General features: G+C 37.3%; 1 protein-coding gene across 2 annotated transcripts in view; it reads left to right on the forward strand.

The window, feature by feature from the left end:
• Positions 1–17,261, forward strand: part of RNGTT (RNA guanylyltransferase and 5'-phosphatase) — a 188,331-nt gene that overhangs the window by 112,386 nt on the left and 58,684 nt on the right. For both annotated transcript variants that reach the window (XM_009648891.2, XM_009648884.2), the window contains one exon: positions 11,726–11,826. In XM_009648891.2, coding sequence (XP_009647186.1) covers positions 11,726–11,826 — 101 coding nt within the window. The remainder of the gene's footprint in view (positions 1–11,725; positions 11,827–17,261) is intronic.

Consider the following 17,261-nt stretch of genomic DNA (forward strand, 5'->3'; position numbering starts at 1 on the left):
TCATCTATTGCATTCCTTGATAGAGGTTTCTTAGATGCCTCTGAATTCTTCAGACTCTCCAAACTTCATCAGTGAATATTGTTTATACCTCAGCTTTAGCATCTCATTATTTTACTACCTTCTTATAATAATTTTGTGCTGCTCCTAAAAGCATATTTTAAGCACCCAAGTATGTTTCTCAGCCTTCAGAAATAATGAGCACTTAAACATTCAGTTCAGTGGCAACTGCTTAATACAGTTTTGTAGGCTTCAAAGCCCTGCATGTAAATAATTTTTCCTATGAGATCAAAACCATGAGTTGTTTCTTTTATAAAAGGCATTCTAGAAATCTAAATAAGTTGTCTCAACTGGGTTCACAGGTATCAAACACGTTGTTAATATGACTAAATTTCTCCAAACTGTTCTTGAGGAAAAATGCTTTCTCTTTGGAGCAGTCACCATTATGTTTCTTACTGGAAATGATTTGAGAAGTTCTGATCCTTAACAATCATGTCCCATTAGCTGTTATAAAGCTAAATAATTTTTTCTAAACCGCAGAATAATGGTGTAGAACTTGATTTGAATGAGGCTGTTTTTTTCTCTGTGATTCAGCTGTTCGTTTGTGAACCTGGTTCAGGTTGTTGGATATACAGAAGGGATGGCCAAGTGTACTTTGTGAGCAGTACAACAGTTGTCCTAGGAAGGGGGTGCTGGGTGGGGTGGGACAGGACAACAGGGACACTGATGGTAATTTCTAGCTACCTAAAGAATGGAGCCAAGTGAAAACTAGCATGGCCAGTGTCTTTGGGATGCCCAGGGACCCTTCACGTTCGCAGACCCTAGAGAGGTATTCTTAGAGTTCACTTCCTGACTCAGGTATGTGGAATGTATTTGGTGGATCTTGGCCTCTGTAAAGATTTTGATGTGCAGTCGATAGTCAGTTTGGCCAGCTCTATGTATTTTAAATAACAACCAAATATTTGCTCACTGCAGGGGGGTTGGACTAGATGACCTCTAAAGGTCCCTTCCAACCCAAAGCATTCTATGATGGTTTAATACAACAGTAAAAAGTAGTATTTTCCTCTTATGATCTGATAATTGTTGGTCTTAGTAGATAGTATTGTCCTGGTGTTTTTCCATTGTCCACTCCAAATCAATGGATTAATATAGTCACTTCTTCAGTGCATCAGTCTTTGTAATCACTCACCCTGTTGTTTGAACCTGGAGGATTTTACTCTTGGACCTTATTCTCCTTTGCCTCCTAGATCATCAACATGCAAAGTAGCTTTTCCTGTGTGTACGATGATAATCTCTGAAGCTGATTCACTGATCACCAGTGATCACCACCAAACACCATAAATGTCAGTGTACAAAATAGTTTGTGTCCCTTGTGTTTTGGGGGGTTTCTTCTTCTTCTGTTTTTTTTTTGTTTGTTTGTTTTGGTGGGGTTTTTTTGGTGACAGATTAAGTAGTACATTACAATGAAGGGTTTTAATGATAGGGTTTGGATTTTTTTTTTTTTTATGTGTATGTGTTTGTGGTCACGTTGTTACTATTTCTTACTTTTCAGCAAACTTACCTATTTTCCCAAAAGATCAATCATGTATGCTAACCTGGATCATGTGGTCTTATGATAGTGCTTGAATCATAGAATCATTAAGGTTGGAAAGACCTCTAAGATCATCAAGTCCAACCGTCAACCCAACACCAACACGCCTACTAAACCATGTCCTGAAGTGCCACGTTTACACGTTTTTTGAACACCTCCAGGGATGGTGACACCATGACCTCTCTGGGCAGCCTGTTCCAATGTTTGACTACTCTTTCAGTAAAGAAATTTTTCCTAATACAGCCAAATACAGCCAATTTCCAAATACAGTCAAATGTGGGCTGTGTACCTAGAGCAAGTGTATTAAGTCCCAGCTAAACGCATGAATCTGAAAAGAATTATTTCAGCTAGTTATCAACACCCTTCAATGTAACGCAAAAGAATACAGAAGTACGTATACACTTTCTTTTGTATACCACTGTATACATAAGCAGTGAAAAGAACATTGCAATAGTCAGTTCAGTTCTGTTGCCTACTCTTCTAAAGGCTTTTGTGAAATTACACTGTGAAGATGCATACATTAGCCAACTGGAAAATTACCCATGCAGGGAGACTCAGTCATTTTATCTTAAGAAAGGGAAGTAATTACATGGAGAGCTGGGCTTCAGTCTAAACTAAGGCTTTAACAAGATTCAGTGTAGAAATAAGCATACATTCATAAGGATGAGCATAATAAATGGCCATGGTTACCTCCCTAGATAGATATTGTGATTTCCTCATCAATTGGTATCTTTTATAAAGGTATGCTGTAATTTGAATAGGAATTATAAATATTATTGTACTTTGGATAGGAATTATGAGCTTGATATAAACATTATTGTTCGAGCTTCTCTGTCCTATATGCAACAGAGCTGACTCAATGAGCCCAGTAATGGTTTCAGTCTTAAAAATCTGTGAATATACAATTGAGTCAATGGTTGCCTTTCATCTTGTGGTTTCTTGATCCATTGATGTGACTTACTCACGTAATCTGTCAACAGTGTTAGCAACTTCTGTTTCTTCGGCTCATCTCTTTATAAGGTCTAGCCTGAAATGATTGATTATAATTGATTCTTTTTGTTCTTTAAAATGATCCAGGAGCTGTAGTGCAAGAAAGTAAGAACACATTTTGGGTAATTATTCTGTCTTTATATTTACACAGCTGAATGCAAACTATTAGATTGGGTAAGGCAGCAGCTGCCCTATGGATATTAAGAGGCCTAAGAATTAAGTAGGGCTCTTCAGAGAAAACATTTAACCATTGTTCTGAGTGTGAAAGAGGAGCAGATTTGTTGTTATTATAGGTTTGGTTTAGGTTAAGTGAAAGCTTTAGCATCATGTTGAATACAAAATTGCTTGCAAACAATTTAATTAAAACACAGAAGAATACTGGTAATGGAAATGGGCGGATTTTACAACAGAACAAATATTTCTTACTGTTTGTGAACTTGAAGCATTCTAGAATGTTTTTAACATGCTGTTAATGTCTTCATCCTGGTAAATAAGTCTGACTAAATATCAGAATATCATTTATGTAATGACAGAAGTTTCTGCTTGGTGTTAAAGTATGAAATAGGATGGTAACATTTTAAACTTAAACTCACTAGAGATGTAAAGATTTATATTTAATATTTATATTATTTCACGTTCAAGGACTCTGAATTGCAATTTATTGCATATTCAATATGGTTAAATGCTAATGTCACTTGCAATGTGGCCAATTACGTTTGATGATTTAAAAGAACTCCAGGAGATTCCCAGTAGCTGTCTTGGTTAACCCCATCCCCTCGTACCCCGTCTGCCCTCACTCCCCAGTGGTACTCAACCTGCTATACCTCTTGGGCAAGCATGGTCATTCAAACAAGTCTTCCCTGGGCCTTCTGTGCCCTTTTTTCAACCTTCTCTCTGAATTAGCGTGTGCCTACAGCTGGCAGCTTAGTATCCCTCTGGATACCTTGCAGGGCTAGGTCTGAGCAGCTTACTGAGGGGAAATTATGGCTGATAAGTAGCAGCACTGTGCTGTTTAGGAGAAAAGAAAGAGCTGGGTTATTTGCCGGCTTCCTGTCATTTGGGGGTGGAAGGAGTGAGGGGAAGATGTGGAGGAAGGGAAATATAAGGTGGCCTGTGTTAGCTGCTGCTGCACTTCAGGAGGATGGTGTTTAATAAGGATTAGGGAGGTAGAGCTGGCTGATTAGGTTTTGTAGGATAGTAAGGCTTTCTTGTCAGGGGAACCTTCTCTTCTTCCTCCTTTTGATGAGGCATGAACTTCTCTCTTGGTCACCCCACCACCTCTTCCTTTTCAGTCGCTAGGAGAAATGAACCATTTATACTGTCTAGACTTTTGGATGAAGTTACTCAGTCTTCCAGGTGGGTGTCATCATGGTGAGTCAACAACACCCCACAACCCACACTACCTGCCCATAATGCAGTCCCAGAAACTAACCCCACTCTTCCTCCTACAAAATACTAAACAGCAAGGGCTATCCCGTGTGAAAGCAGCTGTTTGGTGTGAAACTTCATCCTCATTATGGGCCTCTGACATCCTCACTACCCAGGCTTTCAGCTTTCTGCTGAACTACCCATTGAATGCAAATGCTGAGAAGACACATGGCTTTAGGCAAAACCAAAACCTGTGTGGGAGGAATATCTGCAACTAACAAGAAATGTGTCAGTGTAAGATCAGATAACAGAACTTTGTTCTCTGAGCGCCAGCCTTTCTCTTGACCTGTGGGGAGAGGAAAAAAGAGTTGCCCCCTCTATGGGAAACTATGGAGGAAGGGGACAACTAGACTTAGTACTTTTGGGACAGGGCAAGGCATTGGGGTTCAACATGACCAGCAACTCATCAGTTTGCCCTGTAGTGCTAAAATGGCCTGTCAGTGTCTAACAAAATAACCCTACCTGTGGCTTGAGTGGACCCACTTGAGCCTATGGAGTTGTGATTTAATCTCAGTGGGATGGGGGAGAGGTAAGAACAATTTAATAATTGACATAAAATAAAATACAATAATAATAATAATAGAATATACAAAGCAGGTGATGCACGATGAAGTTGTTCACGACCTGTCGACTGATGCCCAGCCAGTCCCTGAGCAGTGGCCCCCCCAGCCAGCTTTCCCTTAGTTTATATACTGAGCACAATGTCATATGGTCCGGAATACCCCTTTGGCTGGTTTGGGTCAGCTGTCCTGGCTGTGCCCCCTCCCAGTTTCTTATGCCTCTCCAGCCTTTTCAGTCAGTAGAGCGTGAGAAGCCAAAAAGTCCTTGATTTAGTGTAAGCACTATGTAGCAACAACTAAAACATTGGGGTGCTATCAACATTCTTCTTATGCAGAATCTAAAACACAGCACTATGCCAGCTACTAGGAAGAAAATTAACTCTACCCCAGCTGAAACCAGGACAGGGGTTGAGTATGATTTTAGGAATCAATGAGATTCAGCAGCCTAAGAGGGATGTCAGATGATGTGTTTTCTGGTGGGCTGTCTTCAAGTGATGATTCTGCATCCCAGGGTGTTGGGTGTGCACCTGAGTTTTAGTTTTATTGTTGTGCTCTTGCCTGAAGTTCAAGATCTCCATAATAGGGGGTACATTTGCCATGTTACTTCTGACACATCTGTTGTCCCTGGACTTCATCCTCTTGAGCTAAGGTGGTACTGATTGATAGTGCTCTTGTATACTGCAGCACTCCTGAGGTTATCTACCAGTTACTCTGCTGCTGGAGAAGCTCTTGGTCCACTAGCACAGGCTGGCAAGTACTAACTGGTCAACTCAGTCTTCTAGGAGACTGAAGGCACCGACACCATTATTTCTTTAAAGTAGCATTTCAGGATGTTGCAGGATATCTTCACAGCTCAGGTTGATCTGTGCTAGGTAGCATTGCAATGGTACAGCACTTGCCTTGTACTCTAGTGTCCATACTGTGGGGTGAAGTGCATTAGGTGTGTCCCTGAAGTGAAATTTCAGGTTTGGTTTTACGTAAATGGCAGCCAGTTTGCGTGCACCAGAGCTGTCTCAACTAATGTGTACCTAGTAGGAACAAGTCGGGGATTTGCTTTTGCAAACTAAAATGCTAGCATAAGTGCACCTAATCTCACTGCTAAAAGAACAAGCATACAAAGAGAGGTTGCAGTTTTGGGGAATAATTTATGTTGGAAGGGACTTCAGGAGGTCATCTAGTCCAATCTTCTAAAGCTATTTGAGATAGTTCCTGATTTGTCAACGTATATTTTTGGTGTGGAGTTCTAATTTCTGTGCTTAGACTAGGTTGAAAGGTTTCGTACTGAAACATGAACTTTGTATTTGAGATTATACGGGGCCTGATGTGTTCTAGAAGTAGTCGTGTACATGCATATTTGTTGGGGGGTGGTGGTGAGGATATCATTGCTATGAATGCTATATTTAAAATGCTAGGGAGTAGTTCGATCTCAGACAGATTGCTTCACATTTTGTTTTGGAATTAGAATATAGAATAACTTCAGGCAGAACAGGTCTGCAGTATGCAGTGATTCATCTAAGGTGAAGTTTTCACATACTTAACAAGCAGAACTCTTGTTTGGCTCCAGCTTGTATTTAAAGAAATTGATTTAGCTCTCAGCGTTCAGACTCAACTTACTACTGCTGTATCATGTGTATGGACTCACCTGTTATAAAAATGAATCTCCTTCTCAGGGTTTATTAATGTGGTCTTTGGTTGAGTTCTCATTTTAAGCTAGATTTCTGCGAATTTCTGTCTTTCATGGTAACAGAAGTCATCTGGGGGCTGTATAACTTGTTCTTGATATGAGCTTTGAAGTCTGATTGTGTATCTAAGCCTTTGTAACTGGGTAAAAGTTATGGGTAAATTACCAGTTCCCTTTACCAGGTGCTCGATATTAAAAAAATCTGCTGTGAAGTAAGAATAGTGTTATTTGACAATGGTCAAAACTAAGTGTAATAGTCAAAAGTGTATTTTTATTGCCATTGCTTCCTAGGCAAGATCTCTTTGGCTAACTGGAAGCGTGGTAGGGGTAATTTTTCCTCAATTTTTTTATTAATAGGACAAAAAAGTTTAGCTGAGGCTTGTTTCACACTGTGCTGGTTCTAGAGGTAAAGACAAAAAGAACAAATCTTAAAGAACAAATCCTCCCCCTCTCCCTTTCAAGCAAGCTAGCCAATTAATTTTGTAATTAAACTTGAGTCAGAATTGTTGATCCAGCAGTGCAATTACAGGTATGCTGATACATCCTGTCAAAACATTGCTTTTCATTACTGATCTTGGAGTAGTTGTTCCTGTCTGTTGTGAAGTTGGTTTCTTATTGACTTTTAGGGGGGCGTAACTTGTCAGTCTTGGAAAAAGAGTTTGAAAAACATCCTGTAGTAGATCCTACCTGGAATATATACATTGGTGCCTAAGCATGTGAGGATGGAAAATACGAGGCCAATTGAAAAAACTGAGGGTGGGGACAGGTGTCATGGAAGATCAGGGAAGAAGTAAGGCCTATAAGCTTGAAGTCTGTACTGCACAAAGGAGTAGAAACTATAATAAGGAGTACAGTAGTTCATACCTGGGTAAATGTGATATAGTTGGGGAAAGTTATATGCCTTTTTGAAAAGAAGGTTATGCCTCTCCAACCAAGAGATCAAAAATCACTTGAGTAGGATTGTAAGGTATTCCCTACTAAAAGCTTCTGTCAAAGTTTCTAACAAAAATATATTGAAGAAACTAAAGCAGATGCGAGACTTAAAAGAAAATGTTCTTGCACAGATCAGCGTAAGGTATTCCCTACTAAAAGCCTCTGTCAAAGTTTCTAACAAAAATATCTTGAAGAAACTAAAGCAGATGTGAGACTTAAAAGAAAATGTTCTTGCACAGATCAGTAATTGGTTAAAAAGTAGGAGTGAAGGGATGGGGTACTGTTCAATCCGCACCAGGGAGGGGAGTCACCTGTACTGCACATAAGCAAGTTAGAAAATGGGATGAACTGTAAAGTGAAATTTTCTTGCTGGATCAGCAAGGGCTGGTGCTAAATGTGGAGAATTACAGTAAGCTCTTACAAGATTGGGTGGCTGAGCAATAAAACAGTGCATAAACTTCTACGTAGATAAATGTAGAGTAGTGCACGTGGAGAAAAAATTTGTAATTGCACATGTAGAACGATAGCCTCTGAGTTGAGTGTATTTCCATGCATATAGAAGCATATGAAATGATGAGTAGCATACAAGCAATGGGGTTTGATTGTTCAGCATCTCTCTCAATACGAGCCCTAGGGAGTGCAAGTCTTTGAAACCCAACAGAAGCAGGTTCAAAATAAAAAAAAAAAAAAAAAGGGGGTGTTTTTTCTTGCAGTGTAGTTGGGCTGTGCATGAGACACTGCACTGTGGGCTTTTACAGCTGGTAGAGGTTTACATGGTCTTCTGGGGAGCTAGACAAGCTCATGCAGGGGAAACTGAAAATCACTAAATACATAGGAATTGCATTTGAATCACATCCATATTGGGAAGTCTCTGAGCTTGAAAATGGATAGTCTCTCAGAGAGCAGTAGTAGAAAATATCATACCTGATTGCCCTGTTTTCACCTTCCCTGAGCACATGCTGTTGGCTATTGTCAGGGTCAGGACACTAGAGCTCTAGTGAGGCCGTTCTTAGGCTGTTGTATAGATTGGATGCAGTTCTTCCTCAGGATTTCAGTGCCATGGCTCAACAGATGTTGGTTCATTCTTTTCTTGTCAATAAGAATTAATTTTCTAAAGGAGCATCTAGCGTTTTCAGGGTTTATGTTCCAGACAGAAGTAAATAGAAATAAGAGTCTGCAATCCTGAAAGAAGCCTTTGGTCCTCCCTTAAAGGCCTTTGAATTTTCTCGCATTGCTCAGAAGAAATCTTGGTCTTTAGTTTTCAAGATGGGGTATGTTTTGATCCTGTTATCTGTTCCACCAGAAAGTAAGGCTCCTGTTTATCTTTGGGAGGAAATATTTAGTACTCGTGAATGCAGAAGCAGTCCAAATCTACCTTTTGGATACAAAATATGGGGTGTTTTTTGATTGAGACTGGTATTTCTGTACAAAAGAGAAAATATCCTCTGTCTTGAAGACTATGAACCTCCTTCTATCTTCTCTTTAAAGGAATGATATGTAAAAGGGTGGTTTGGAGCCATATATTAAACCAGCTGAGATTGTTTTCTAAAGCCAATTAGACTGGGTCTAAGGTCTCAAAAATATGACCTACTGCTTAAAAGGAAACTGATTACTTGAGTATATATTAACAGATCCATCACTGTAAACACTCCAGTAATCTTGCTCAGAAGATTAATAATAAGTCAATAAATTAGAAGCCATGCCACGCAGAGGCTTAACACAAGATTTTAGAGTTTATGTATAACTGACAAATGTCACTTTTATGGAGTGGTTGAAGACCTCAGTCGTGCTAAAAGAACAAAGAGCAACGATTAAGATGAATCTTCTGTTCCATACAGCAAAATCCGCACCTGTTCCAACAGCTTCAGCTCCTCAGCTCTACCCTGTGTTCCTTCATGCCTTCTGTAGAAGTTGTTTCATAAACTAAATTTTCACTGTCTGTGGAGAAATTTGTCACAAACAGCAGCATTGCCCACAGTTCTTTGAACTAAGTAGTAAATACCTAGTGGTAGTAGTTGTCTTTGGCCAAATTAGAAACTGCAGATGAGAGCAACAAATAATGTCTTTGCAAACATGTTATTTTGTCCTAGTATTCCTGGGACATATTTTATTAATAGAAGTTACATAGAATTTAATTCCATATTCTCTCTATGTCAGGTATAAGTACAAGAAAATGGCAGGAAGAGCTCACTGAAAAAGAAATTCCATCTACCTTTATCATAATTCTCACATTCAATGCACACAACTAATCAAATATATACTAAAAGAATAAATACTTTTTGTAAAATGGAATGTAAATACTTAAAAATATATTTAAATGCATAATCTGTATATAAAAATTATATAAAAATTGTTATCTGAAAAGCTTAAATGCTTTACTGAGCATCATATTTTGTATATGCTGTTTTATCTGTTTAGTATCAGTTAGTATGTATGGCATGAGTCCTTAAATGTTTTTAACACCATACTTCATGATAGCAGATTTTTAGTTTGGGAAAGTAGAGGAAAGAACTAAGGACCACGATAAATTTCATTACTATAAGAATTTAAAGATGAGATCGTTGGAATTTTATGGTATTTCTGCTGAATGGAAAAGAGCCAGAGAAATGAGGGAGGGAATAGCAGGATGGTGGCAACTAAAGGAATATTTCTTTACTGCTGAAAGATTTTCTGGGGTTAATAAATTGCTTAAATGATACCTTTCTAAATCCCATTTTGGAAAGGTGTACAGGCAACCAACTTTCTTCAAATATTTGCTGGTGTTACAGCACAGAAATCATATGAAGGGGAAATAGGGTGGGAAGAGAAGAAAGAAATAAACATACTTTCATGACTTTACTATCACACTGTATCTTACTAGTTTTTTTATTTGAGTGAAATGAGGATGTTTGATTTGATTCCAGATGTGAGGGACCATTGAAGAAAGTTGCTTTCCAAGGCACAATTTTCAAATAGAAGATAGCTGGGAAAGAATAAAATAAAAGATGTGGAAGGGGAGCAGGCATAGATAAGAGGTGTCAGAAGCAGCTCCTATATGTTATCCTAAGGACAAGGATAAATCATTTAAATTTTATTCAGTTGTTGAGAAGATTGTGGAGAAATTCAATGCAGAGCCATGCATGATTAGAATAGTAAGTTGGGCAGGTTGGTCTAATACTGATGTTTGGAACGGGTTTATAATGCCCTCAATGGGAACCAGAACAGAATGCCTGAAGCCATCGCTCTCAAGCGATCTAAGGGCCATGATAAAAAAACTGAGATAATGCACTCTAGCCAGCCATGTTCAAATTCCAGAAGAAGCTTTTAGGAGGTTTTTTTGTCAAGTGTAGCAGAACTATGGCTAAAAATGTTTGGAGCTGATTTGGGTTTCAGTTATGTGAAGTTTGCCTTTGCTTACCATCTAGCAAAAGTCACACATTTATCTTTTCATCAAGAAATTATGAACAAGATATGCTGCATTTATCTTGGAAAGAATAACTTTCCATTCTTACCTCAGAAAACAGAAAATCCTTCATCTGCTTTTGTTACTTTAGATCTAGAACTGATAGGTTTACCATCAGTAAATTTTGCATTTTGCAAATATTTAACACAGCATGGGTGCAATGTGATGCTAGTGATCTCTGTGCTACCAAAAGACACTTGACATTCTTGGGGTTTTTTTTAGGTAAAATTGCATAAATTTTCTCATTGTGGATTACTAAAAATTCTCCAAATTATGTGCATCTCCAAAATGTGCATCTCCAAATTATTCTTTTACTTTTGCCCCATTCATGTTAATTCTGATTTTCTCCATTGCCATAAAAGATATTCTAGTAATGAAGGGGTTAGCAGCTTGGGTCTCGCTATTACCTGAGGATGAACAAAATGGCAGCTTAGTAAACTGAAGCGGATGATAGAAGAGACCATGAGAAACCAAAGCTCTAATTTAAAAGAAAATTGCTCCTTGCAACTTTTGGTTCAAGTGTGTACCCTTTCTCTTATGCGACAGATTTTCCCTTATTTATGTTCCTGTATGTCATGATGTTCTTTAATATTTGCATAACTTAAACTCCTTTGATATGAAAGAACATGTTTCTGATGGACCTTTCTGATAGTTGGCAGTATGGTGACTGCTGGCTTTTTCATGTTGTGTTAGCCGAGAGCATGGGTAACAAAAATATTGTTCATAAAATTGTTAAAAAATGTTGAGATTATTTTAAATGTATCATATATATGTCCTATCAGTGTTTTCATTTGTTTCTGTGCTGTCTTTCTTTCTTGAAATTTTCCATTAGCCAGAGATAATGAAGTATGCTAATTTTTATTTCCATTCTCAGCTTTTTATTATACGCAATGGCTTGGCTACAATGCTAAGCAGTTTTAAAAGGGAGCAGCGAATAAAGTAGTGAAGCACAACTACCTTCATGGTAATGGAATTCATTGTTTCGGTTACTAAGTATTGTAATTCATTAGAGACAACTAATACAATCTGAAATGGTGAATTGTTACTTTTAAAACCAGTGAAAACCAATAAGCATAATTAAACTGCTTTTTAATTTGCTTCAGAAATACAAGCCTGGTCGATGCGATGATATTTTGAAATGGAAGCCACCCAGCCTGAACTCTGTTGATTTTCGTCTAAAGATAACAAGAATTGGTGGAGAGGGGTATGTAATCTCTTCCCTTTTAAAATGTTTAACACTCATGCGAATGTCCCTTAGCAGTTAAGCTCTCCTCTGATATTTCTTGATACTTCCTGGGGCTTAGTCTTTCTATATTCTATAGAATTTGTTCATTGAAAATATAGGCAACTGTTGTAATCCGCATTGTACTGAAAACAGTGCCAGATTTTTAGAATGTGTATTTACTCATTCTTAAATTAAGTTTCAAAAAATTTCTAAAAAAAAGTCCTGTTTGGATTTGGCACTACCCCTTATGTTTTTAGAAAGTAGGCAGGCTCTATTAGCTTAAGTACTTATATAAAATAACTTTTCCATTGGTTTTATGCAAAAGAATACAACCTAAGCTTTCTTCCATTTTAGATTTCTGCACAATGACAAACGGCACTTGTTTTCTTAGAGAAAAACAAAACTTGACATTTTTATTCCACAGATGCTCTTTCATATTGGCTTTAAAATCATCAAAGTCTTAATAAAAACCAGTGAGTTCTAATGGCAGAAGACATGTCAATCTTTACATCAGTTCTACATACTATTTGCCTAGTTCAGTCACTGAACATATTAAATAGGGGCAATTTCTATGTTCAGTTGTGCCAGGGAGGGGAAGGGGAAGATTGAGTCACTAGATTAAAGCTTGCCTTGGAAAAGATTTTGTTTAAAATGAAGTTAATTGATTTTTAGGTTGCTTAATGTTTTAACATCTGGGACTCATTTCAACTGACAGTTTGAAATACTGACATTTAGCTTTTCTTTTTCTTGGTGCCACAGGCAACTCAATACGATTAAACAATTAATTCATATATTGCTTACGTATTCCAGAGTGCTAATAATAGCCCTTCTAACTTTTAGACATTGGCATGCCATGTTAATGAATATATTTGGTGAATAGAGGCTATCTTAAGGATACGGGGTTTAATCTGCAAAATGTACTCAACCACTAACTTCTGAGCATTTCATGAGGTCAGAATTACCTATTCAGATTTTTGTGTTTGAAAATGCAATATTAAGTCCTCAGTAACAACATAGCTATTTCAGAGAATATGGAGGAATATTTTGACTTCAGAAAATCATTACAAACACTTTGTGTTTATTTGTCTTTTATTTAAATTGCAGAACAGTCTAATACAAAAGATTTCTGTAAAAACCCCTTTTTTTTAATTACCCATTATTTGATAGAAAGGTTGTTTTTATTTTGGTATTCTTGTTACTTCTGATGGAGTTTATAAATATGCAGTAGTAGCCTGTGATTCAGAAGCAAATCACAACAGATTTTTCATTTCACATTAAAAAAGGAGAATTTGCTTGATTAGTTATTGATATTATTGTTATTTCAAATATAAAACTGTCAGTGTTATTGTGTTACTTTTAATATATTAAACCATAGATTATTTAATCAGAACATGAAAAGGTTATAAAATACGAGTCAGGAAAAAAACTATTTCTAAAAAGTTGGGCAGTTAGGAGCAAGTTATTAAAGAATGGCTGATCCATTGTGGAACTGGAAACATTTAGAAAAGTTATACTGTATTCTAGCTATGTGAAAATAAGTGCATTGCTCATACTGTGGAAATAACTATCTGAATTAGTCTGTAAATACTGTAATACTTTAATATGTTTATGTTTATGTTCTTCTTACATGCATAAGAAAAAAAATCCTAGAAATTTGACATTTGGTAAATAAACTACAATTCTTCCGGATGTGTTTTACTTCATCTCACATGACAGTTGACTGCTCTTAGTAACATAAATGCATTCATCCAACAAAAAGAAAAGTTAATGAAGTACTGGGTGGAAAATAGTAATTTGCCACTGTTGGGAGAGAGGTATTTATGTTAAGTAATGACCTATGAAACGGTAGCTTCTGCCCAGTTAAACACAAACAATGAATGAAATACTCCAGGTTTAATTGCTGCAGTTGTTAATTTGAGTATCCAATTTATCGCTTGGTAAAATCTGAACTCATTTGAGGAAACATCAGAATTACACTGCTTTTGAAGTTGTTGACTAGAGTTTTAAAAGAAGCATCCTTAATTTTGGACTGTAAAAAGGCGGTTCCTGAGTTCTGAGCACTACCATAATAAAACGGTTGATTTGTGATAGAGGTAAAAATTCTGTTTTGATGAACTGAATGTCGTGCTACTGGCAGTTCTAACATGACAACATTAGGCTTCCTGCCTCCCCCCCACCCCACTAAGATTAGAAAACGAGCATTGATACCAGTTTCAACCTTTTAGGTTCTTCTTCTTCAGTAACCCAAAAAGAAGTCTTGCATGCATTTGACAGCAGAGTAATACAGATGTGGTTGAAGTACTGTTAGAGAATCTGTGTGTGGTTTTGGTACAGTTAACCAATGATATGTATGGAAGTAGAAGGTATGCCTTTGTATTGATCTCTTACTGACAAACGAGGAGCCAAAGTCAAAGTACTGATCTCAAATACTTTGAGACAGCTTGAAACAATGAGCACGGGAATTTTCTGTAATTTCCAAGTCCTCTGTTCTGATTTACAGGCTCATCTTTAAATCTCGAAATACAGACATATCTAAACCTGTGCTACAATTGTGTGTGATTTTATCAGTTTACAGCCTAGCCAGTAGTGATACAGGCTGAGCTGGTATCACAAAACTCCAGCTATGCAGCCCTTGTATTTCTAGTTCCCTGTTCACTTCTAATAGTGTCAAAAGCATATAGGAGCATTATTTATTCAGTAGCATGAGATTAGAGCACTGTCAGCTGTTGGACATGTCTTTTGGATAGCATATGTAATTGAGATCCTGAACAATTGTAAACAATCTTGTGCATTTTTCATATGAATAAAGGACTTACCTCTAGGGAGTTTGCCAGATTTTAGTCATATGATTATTTTTCATCTACCTAAAATTCCCCTGTGTTTTCAGTTGTGCATTTCCATCCATAGATTAGTCTGCAGTTGTAATGTTAACTGCAGAATAGCTGCTGTGTTTCACCCCAGATGTAGTTCAGTTACGGATGAATGACCAGTTGTTTTTATCTGGGGTTCAGTTATTTCACTATTGATATTGGAGGGAGTTTTGCCATTGAATTAAAAAGAAAGACTGGGTTTATGATCTATGAAGTATTTTCAGAATAAGCTTCCCTATAAAGATGAAGACTGGATAACAAAGAAGGAACATAAAGAAAAAAAGATACTATTGCATCCCAAAGAAAGGCAGGGTTTCTGTAACCTCAGTGACCTAATCCTGACACTCCTGCTCAGTGCACATATTTGAAAGAAATTGCATTATTGCACCTTAGTGAGTTACAACTTATCAGCTGAGCCATGGTAATTGTCCCCTGTGTATTGCTGTAGTCCAGCCTGTCCAAGCATCAGGCTGATGCTTAGATTAACTCTTTTTATGTCGTGTTTGCCAGAATTCCAGTTTATGCTCTCAATCTCTTCTCATCACATCAAAACAGCTACTTTTATTTAAACAAACAAACAAACAAAAAACCCCAGCAACTTATTAAATCAGCTAAATAAGAGCATACTTTGTTGTTTGTCTCTGGTGAAACACAGGAGTTGAACTGAAAAGCCCTTACATTGATGTATGCTTTAAAAAAGTAGACTCACTTCCCAGCACTTCTCTGTCATTTCAGGTTTACTAAGATAAAGGTCTCACATCAGCAATGTGAAGTGGACCCCTTTGATCATATAACAGTACCCTGTATTTTTCCTACATTATGATGATACTCATAGAAAATAAAATAACAGGGACTTAAGCACATCAACTGCATTTCCAAATGACCTACAAGTTAAAAGGCCTTATCAGAAGAGAATGTGGAGGATATTTAATTGCTGTATTCAATCTCAGTTATATTACAGAGAATACTGTTTTGAAATAGTAGAGATGCTTTTTCCCAAGATGTCTGACTCTAAGAATATTTCTTAAAAAAATAAAAACCCCAAACCAACTCTGAGCCTTGTTTAAATGTCACAAACATAAACTGAAAATGTCTAAATAGTGCCAGATTTGTGGTAGCTTCCAAAACCAGAGTTTTTTAAATGTCCATGCTTCCTTTTACAGTTTTTTTAATTAGCCCGTGCAAGTCCCTTAATTTTATCTGAATCAAACATGCTAAAATGAAATTACAATCAAGGCTTTGGTTTTATTGGCTTTGAATGAATATCTTACTGGGTGAATTTTATACCATTTCAAATCACAGCATAATACAGATTTTTTTATAGAACCTTGAAATACTGGGAAGAATCAAGAGTTTTACTCCCGAGAGACAAATAGTAATAATGGCTTGTTTCTTTAAAAAAAAAGTTAGTAATCTGAAGTAGACGTGAACTCTTTGTTAGAAGCAGGTCAATATTGGAGTTTTTTATATCCATGATTAAGTAGACCACATTGGGAAAAAAAACCCCGAACAAACAGTGCTTATTCAAAGTTCTGTTTAGCTTGAGCATTGTCATGTAATAAAAAATGGGAGATAAAGTACAATACATTTGAGGACAGTGGAGGATTCAAATCTTGACAGCAGGGGCTTAAAAATCTTGGATATGTTGGGAATTACAAATCAACAATTAGATATAGATATCATGACTACAGGCAAGTGAATGTTTTGGTTTTGATAGATGCGATGTTGTCCTTTTTCTTCTGTAAATTAGAGCTTCTGAAGGGGGCTGGGGGGAAGAAGCTGCAACTAGTTCAAAATAACTGTGATGTTCTCGATTTGCTCTCATATAGCTATGTTGTCTGTGCCTTACCCATTTTACAAGCTGGTCTTCCTCACTCTTCTCCTTTGAAAAAAAAAAAAAAAAAATTGGTAACTGGCTGAAAAATCATGAAAGCTAATTGAATCAGCTAAGATCTGCAGAACTGGCGTGATAGTTTGTTTGGCTCGTGTTTTGTTGCTCCCTCCTTTCCTTCCGTTCCCCCTTTTTATGTGATTCATAGATTGTTGGTTTGGGCTGTGAGCTCTTTGCCTTCTCACCTGTTTGCAGAATGCCCCTTATCAAAGAGCACAACCTTGTTCTTAGGTGTGCCATCCGTCACAGAAAGGGAGCTTTACAAATCGTACACTGGTGATAAAAATAATAATCCCATATTCCTTTAGCCTCCAAAGATCAGAGTCAAGATTGGGGCTGCATTGCTGTTGAGTACAGTGGAATTATGAGGCAGAATGCAGATGATGTCACACAGTAATTATGGAACAAATAAGGACAAGATGTTGCAAATAGATGCAAAGATGCGCAGTGTTGGGATGACAGCAGGAGGAGTGCAGGTTTGAATATATTAACTGCATTTACGGCTGTACTGTGGTTAAAGGAAGCGCCTGCTTCGAAGTTGCTTACTTTTTATGGAATGTTAAGAGTTGCAGGTGAAAGTAAAGGAGTAATTTGTTTAGCTATTACCTTCAGGCATTCAGCTGTTACCACAGTAGGTCTTACTAGTTCTGAAG

This window comes from Egretta garzetta, unplaced genomic scaffold (genome assembly GCF_000687185.1).
Source record: "Egretta garzetta isolate BGI_Z169 unplaced genomic scaffold, ASM68718v1 scaffold430, whole genome shotgun sequence".
In the NCBI taxonomy this organism is placed as follows: Eukaryota; Metazoa; Chordata; class Aves; order Pelecaniformes; family Ardeidae; genus Egretta; species Egretta garzetta.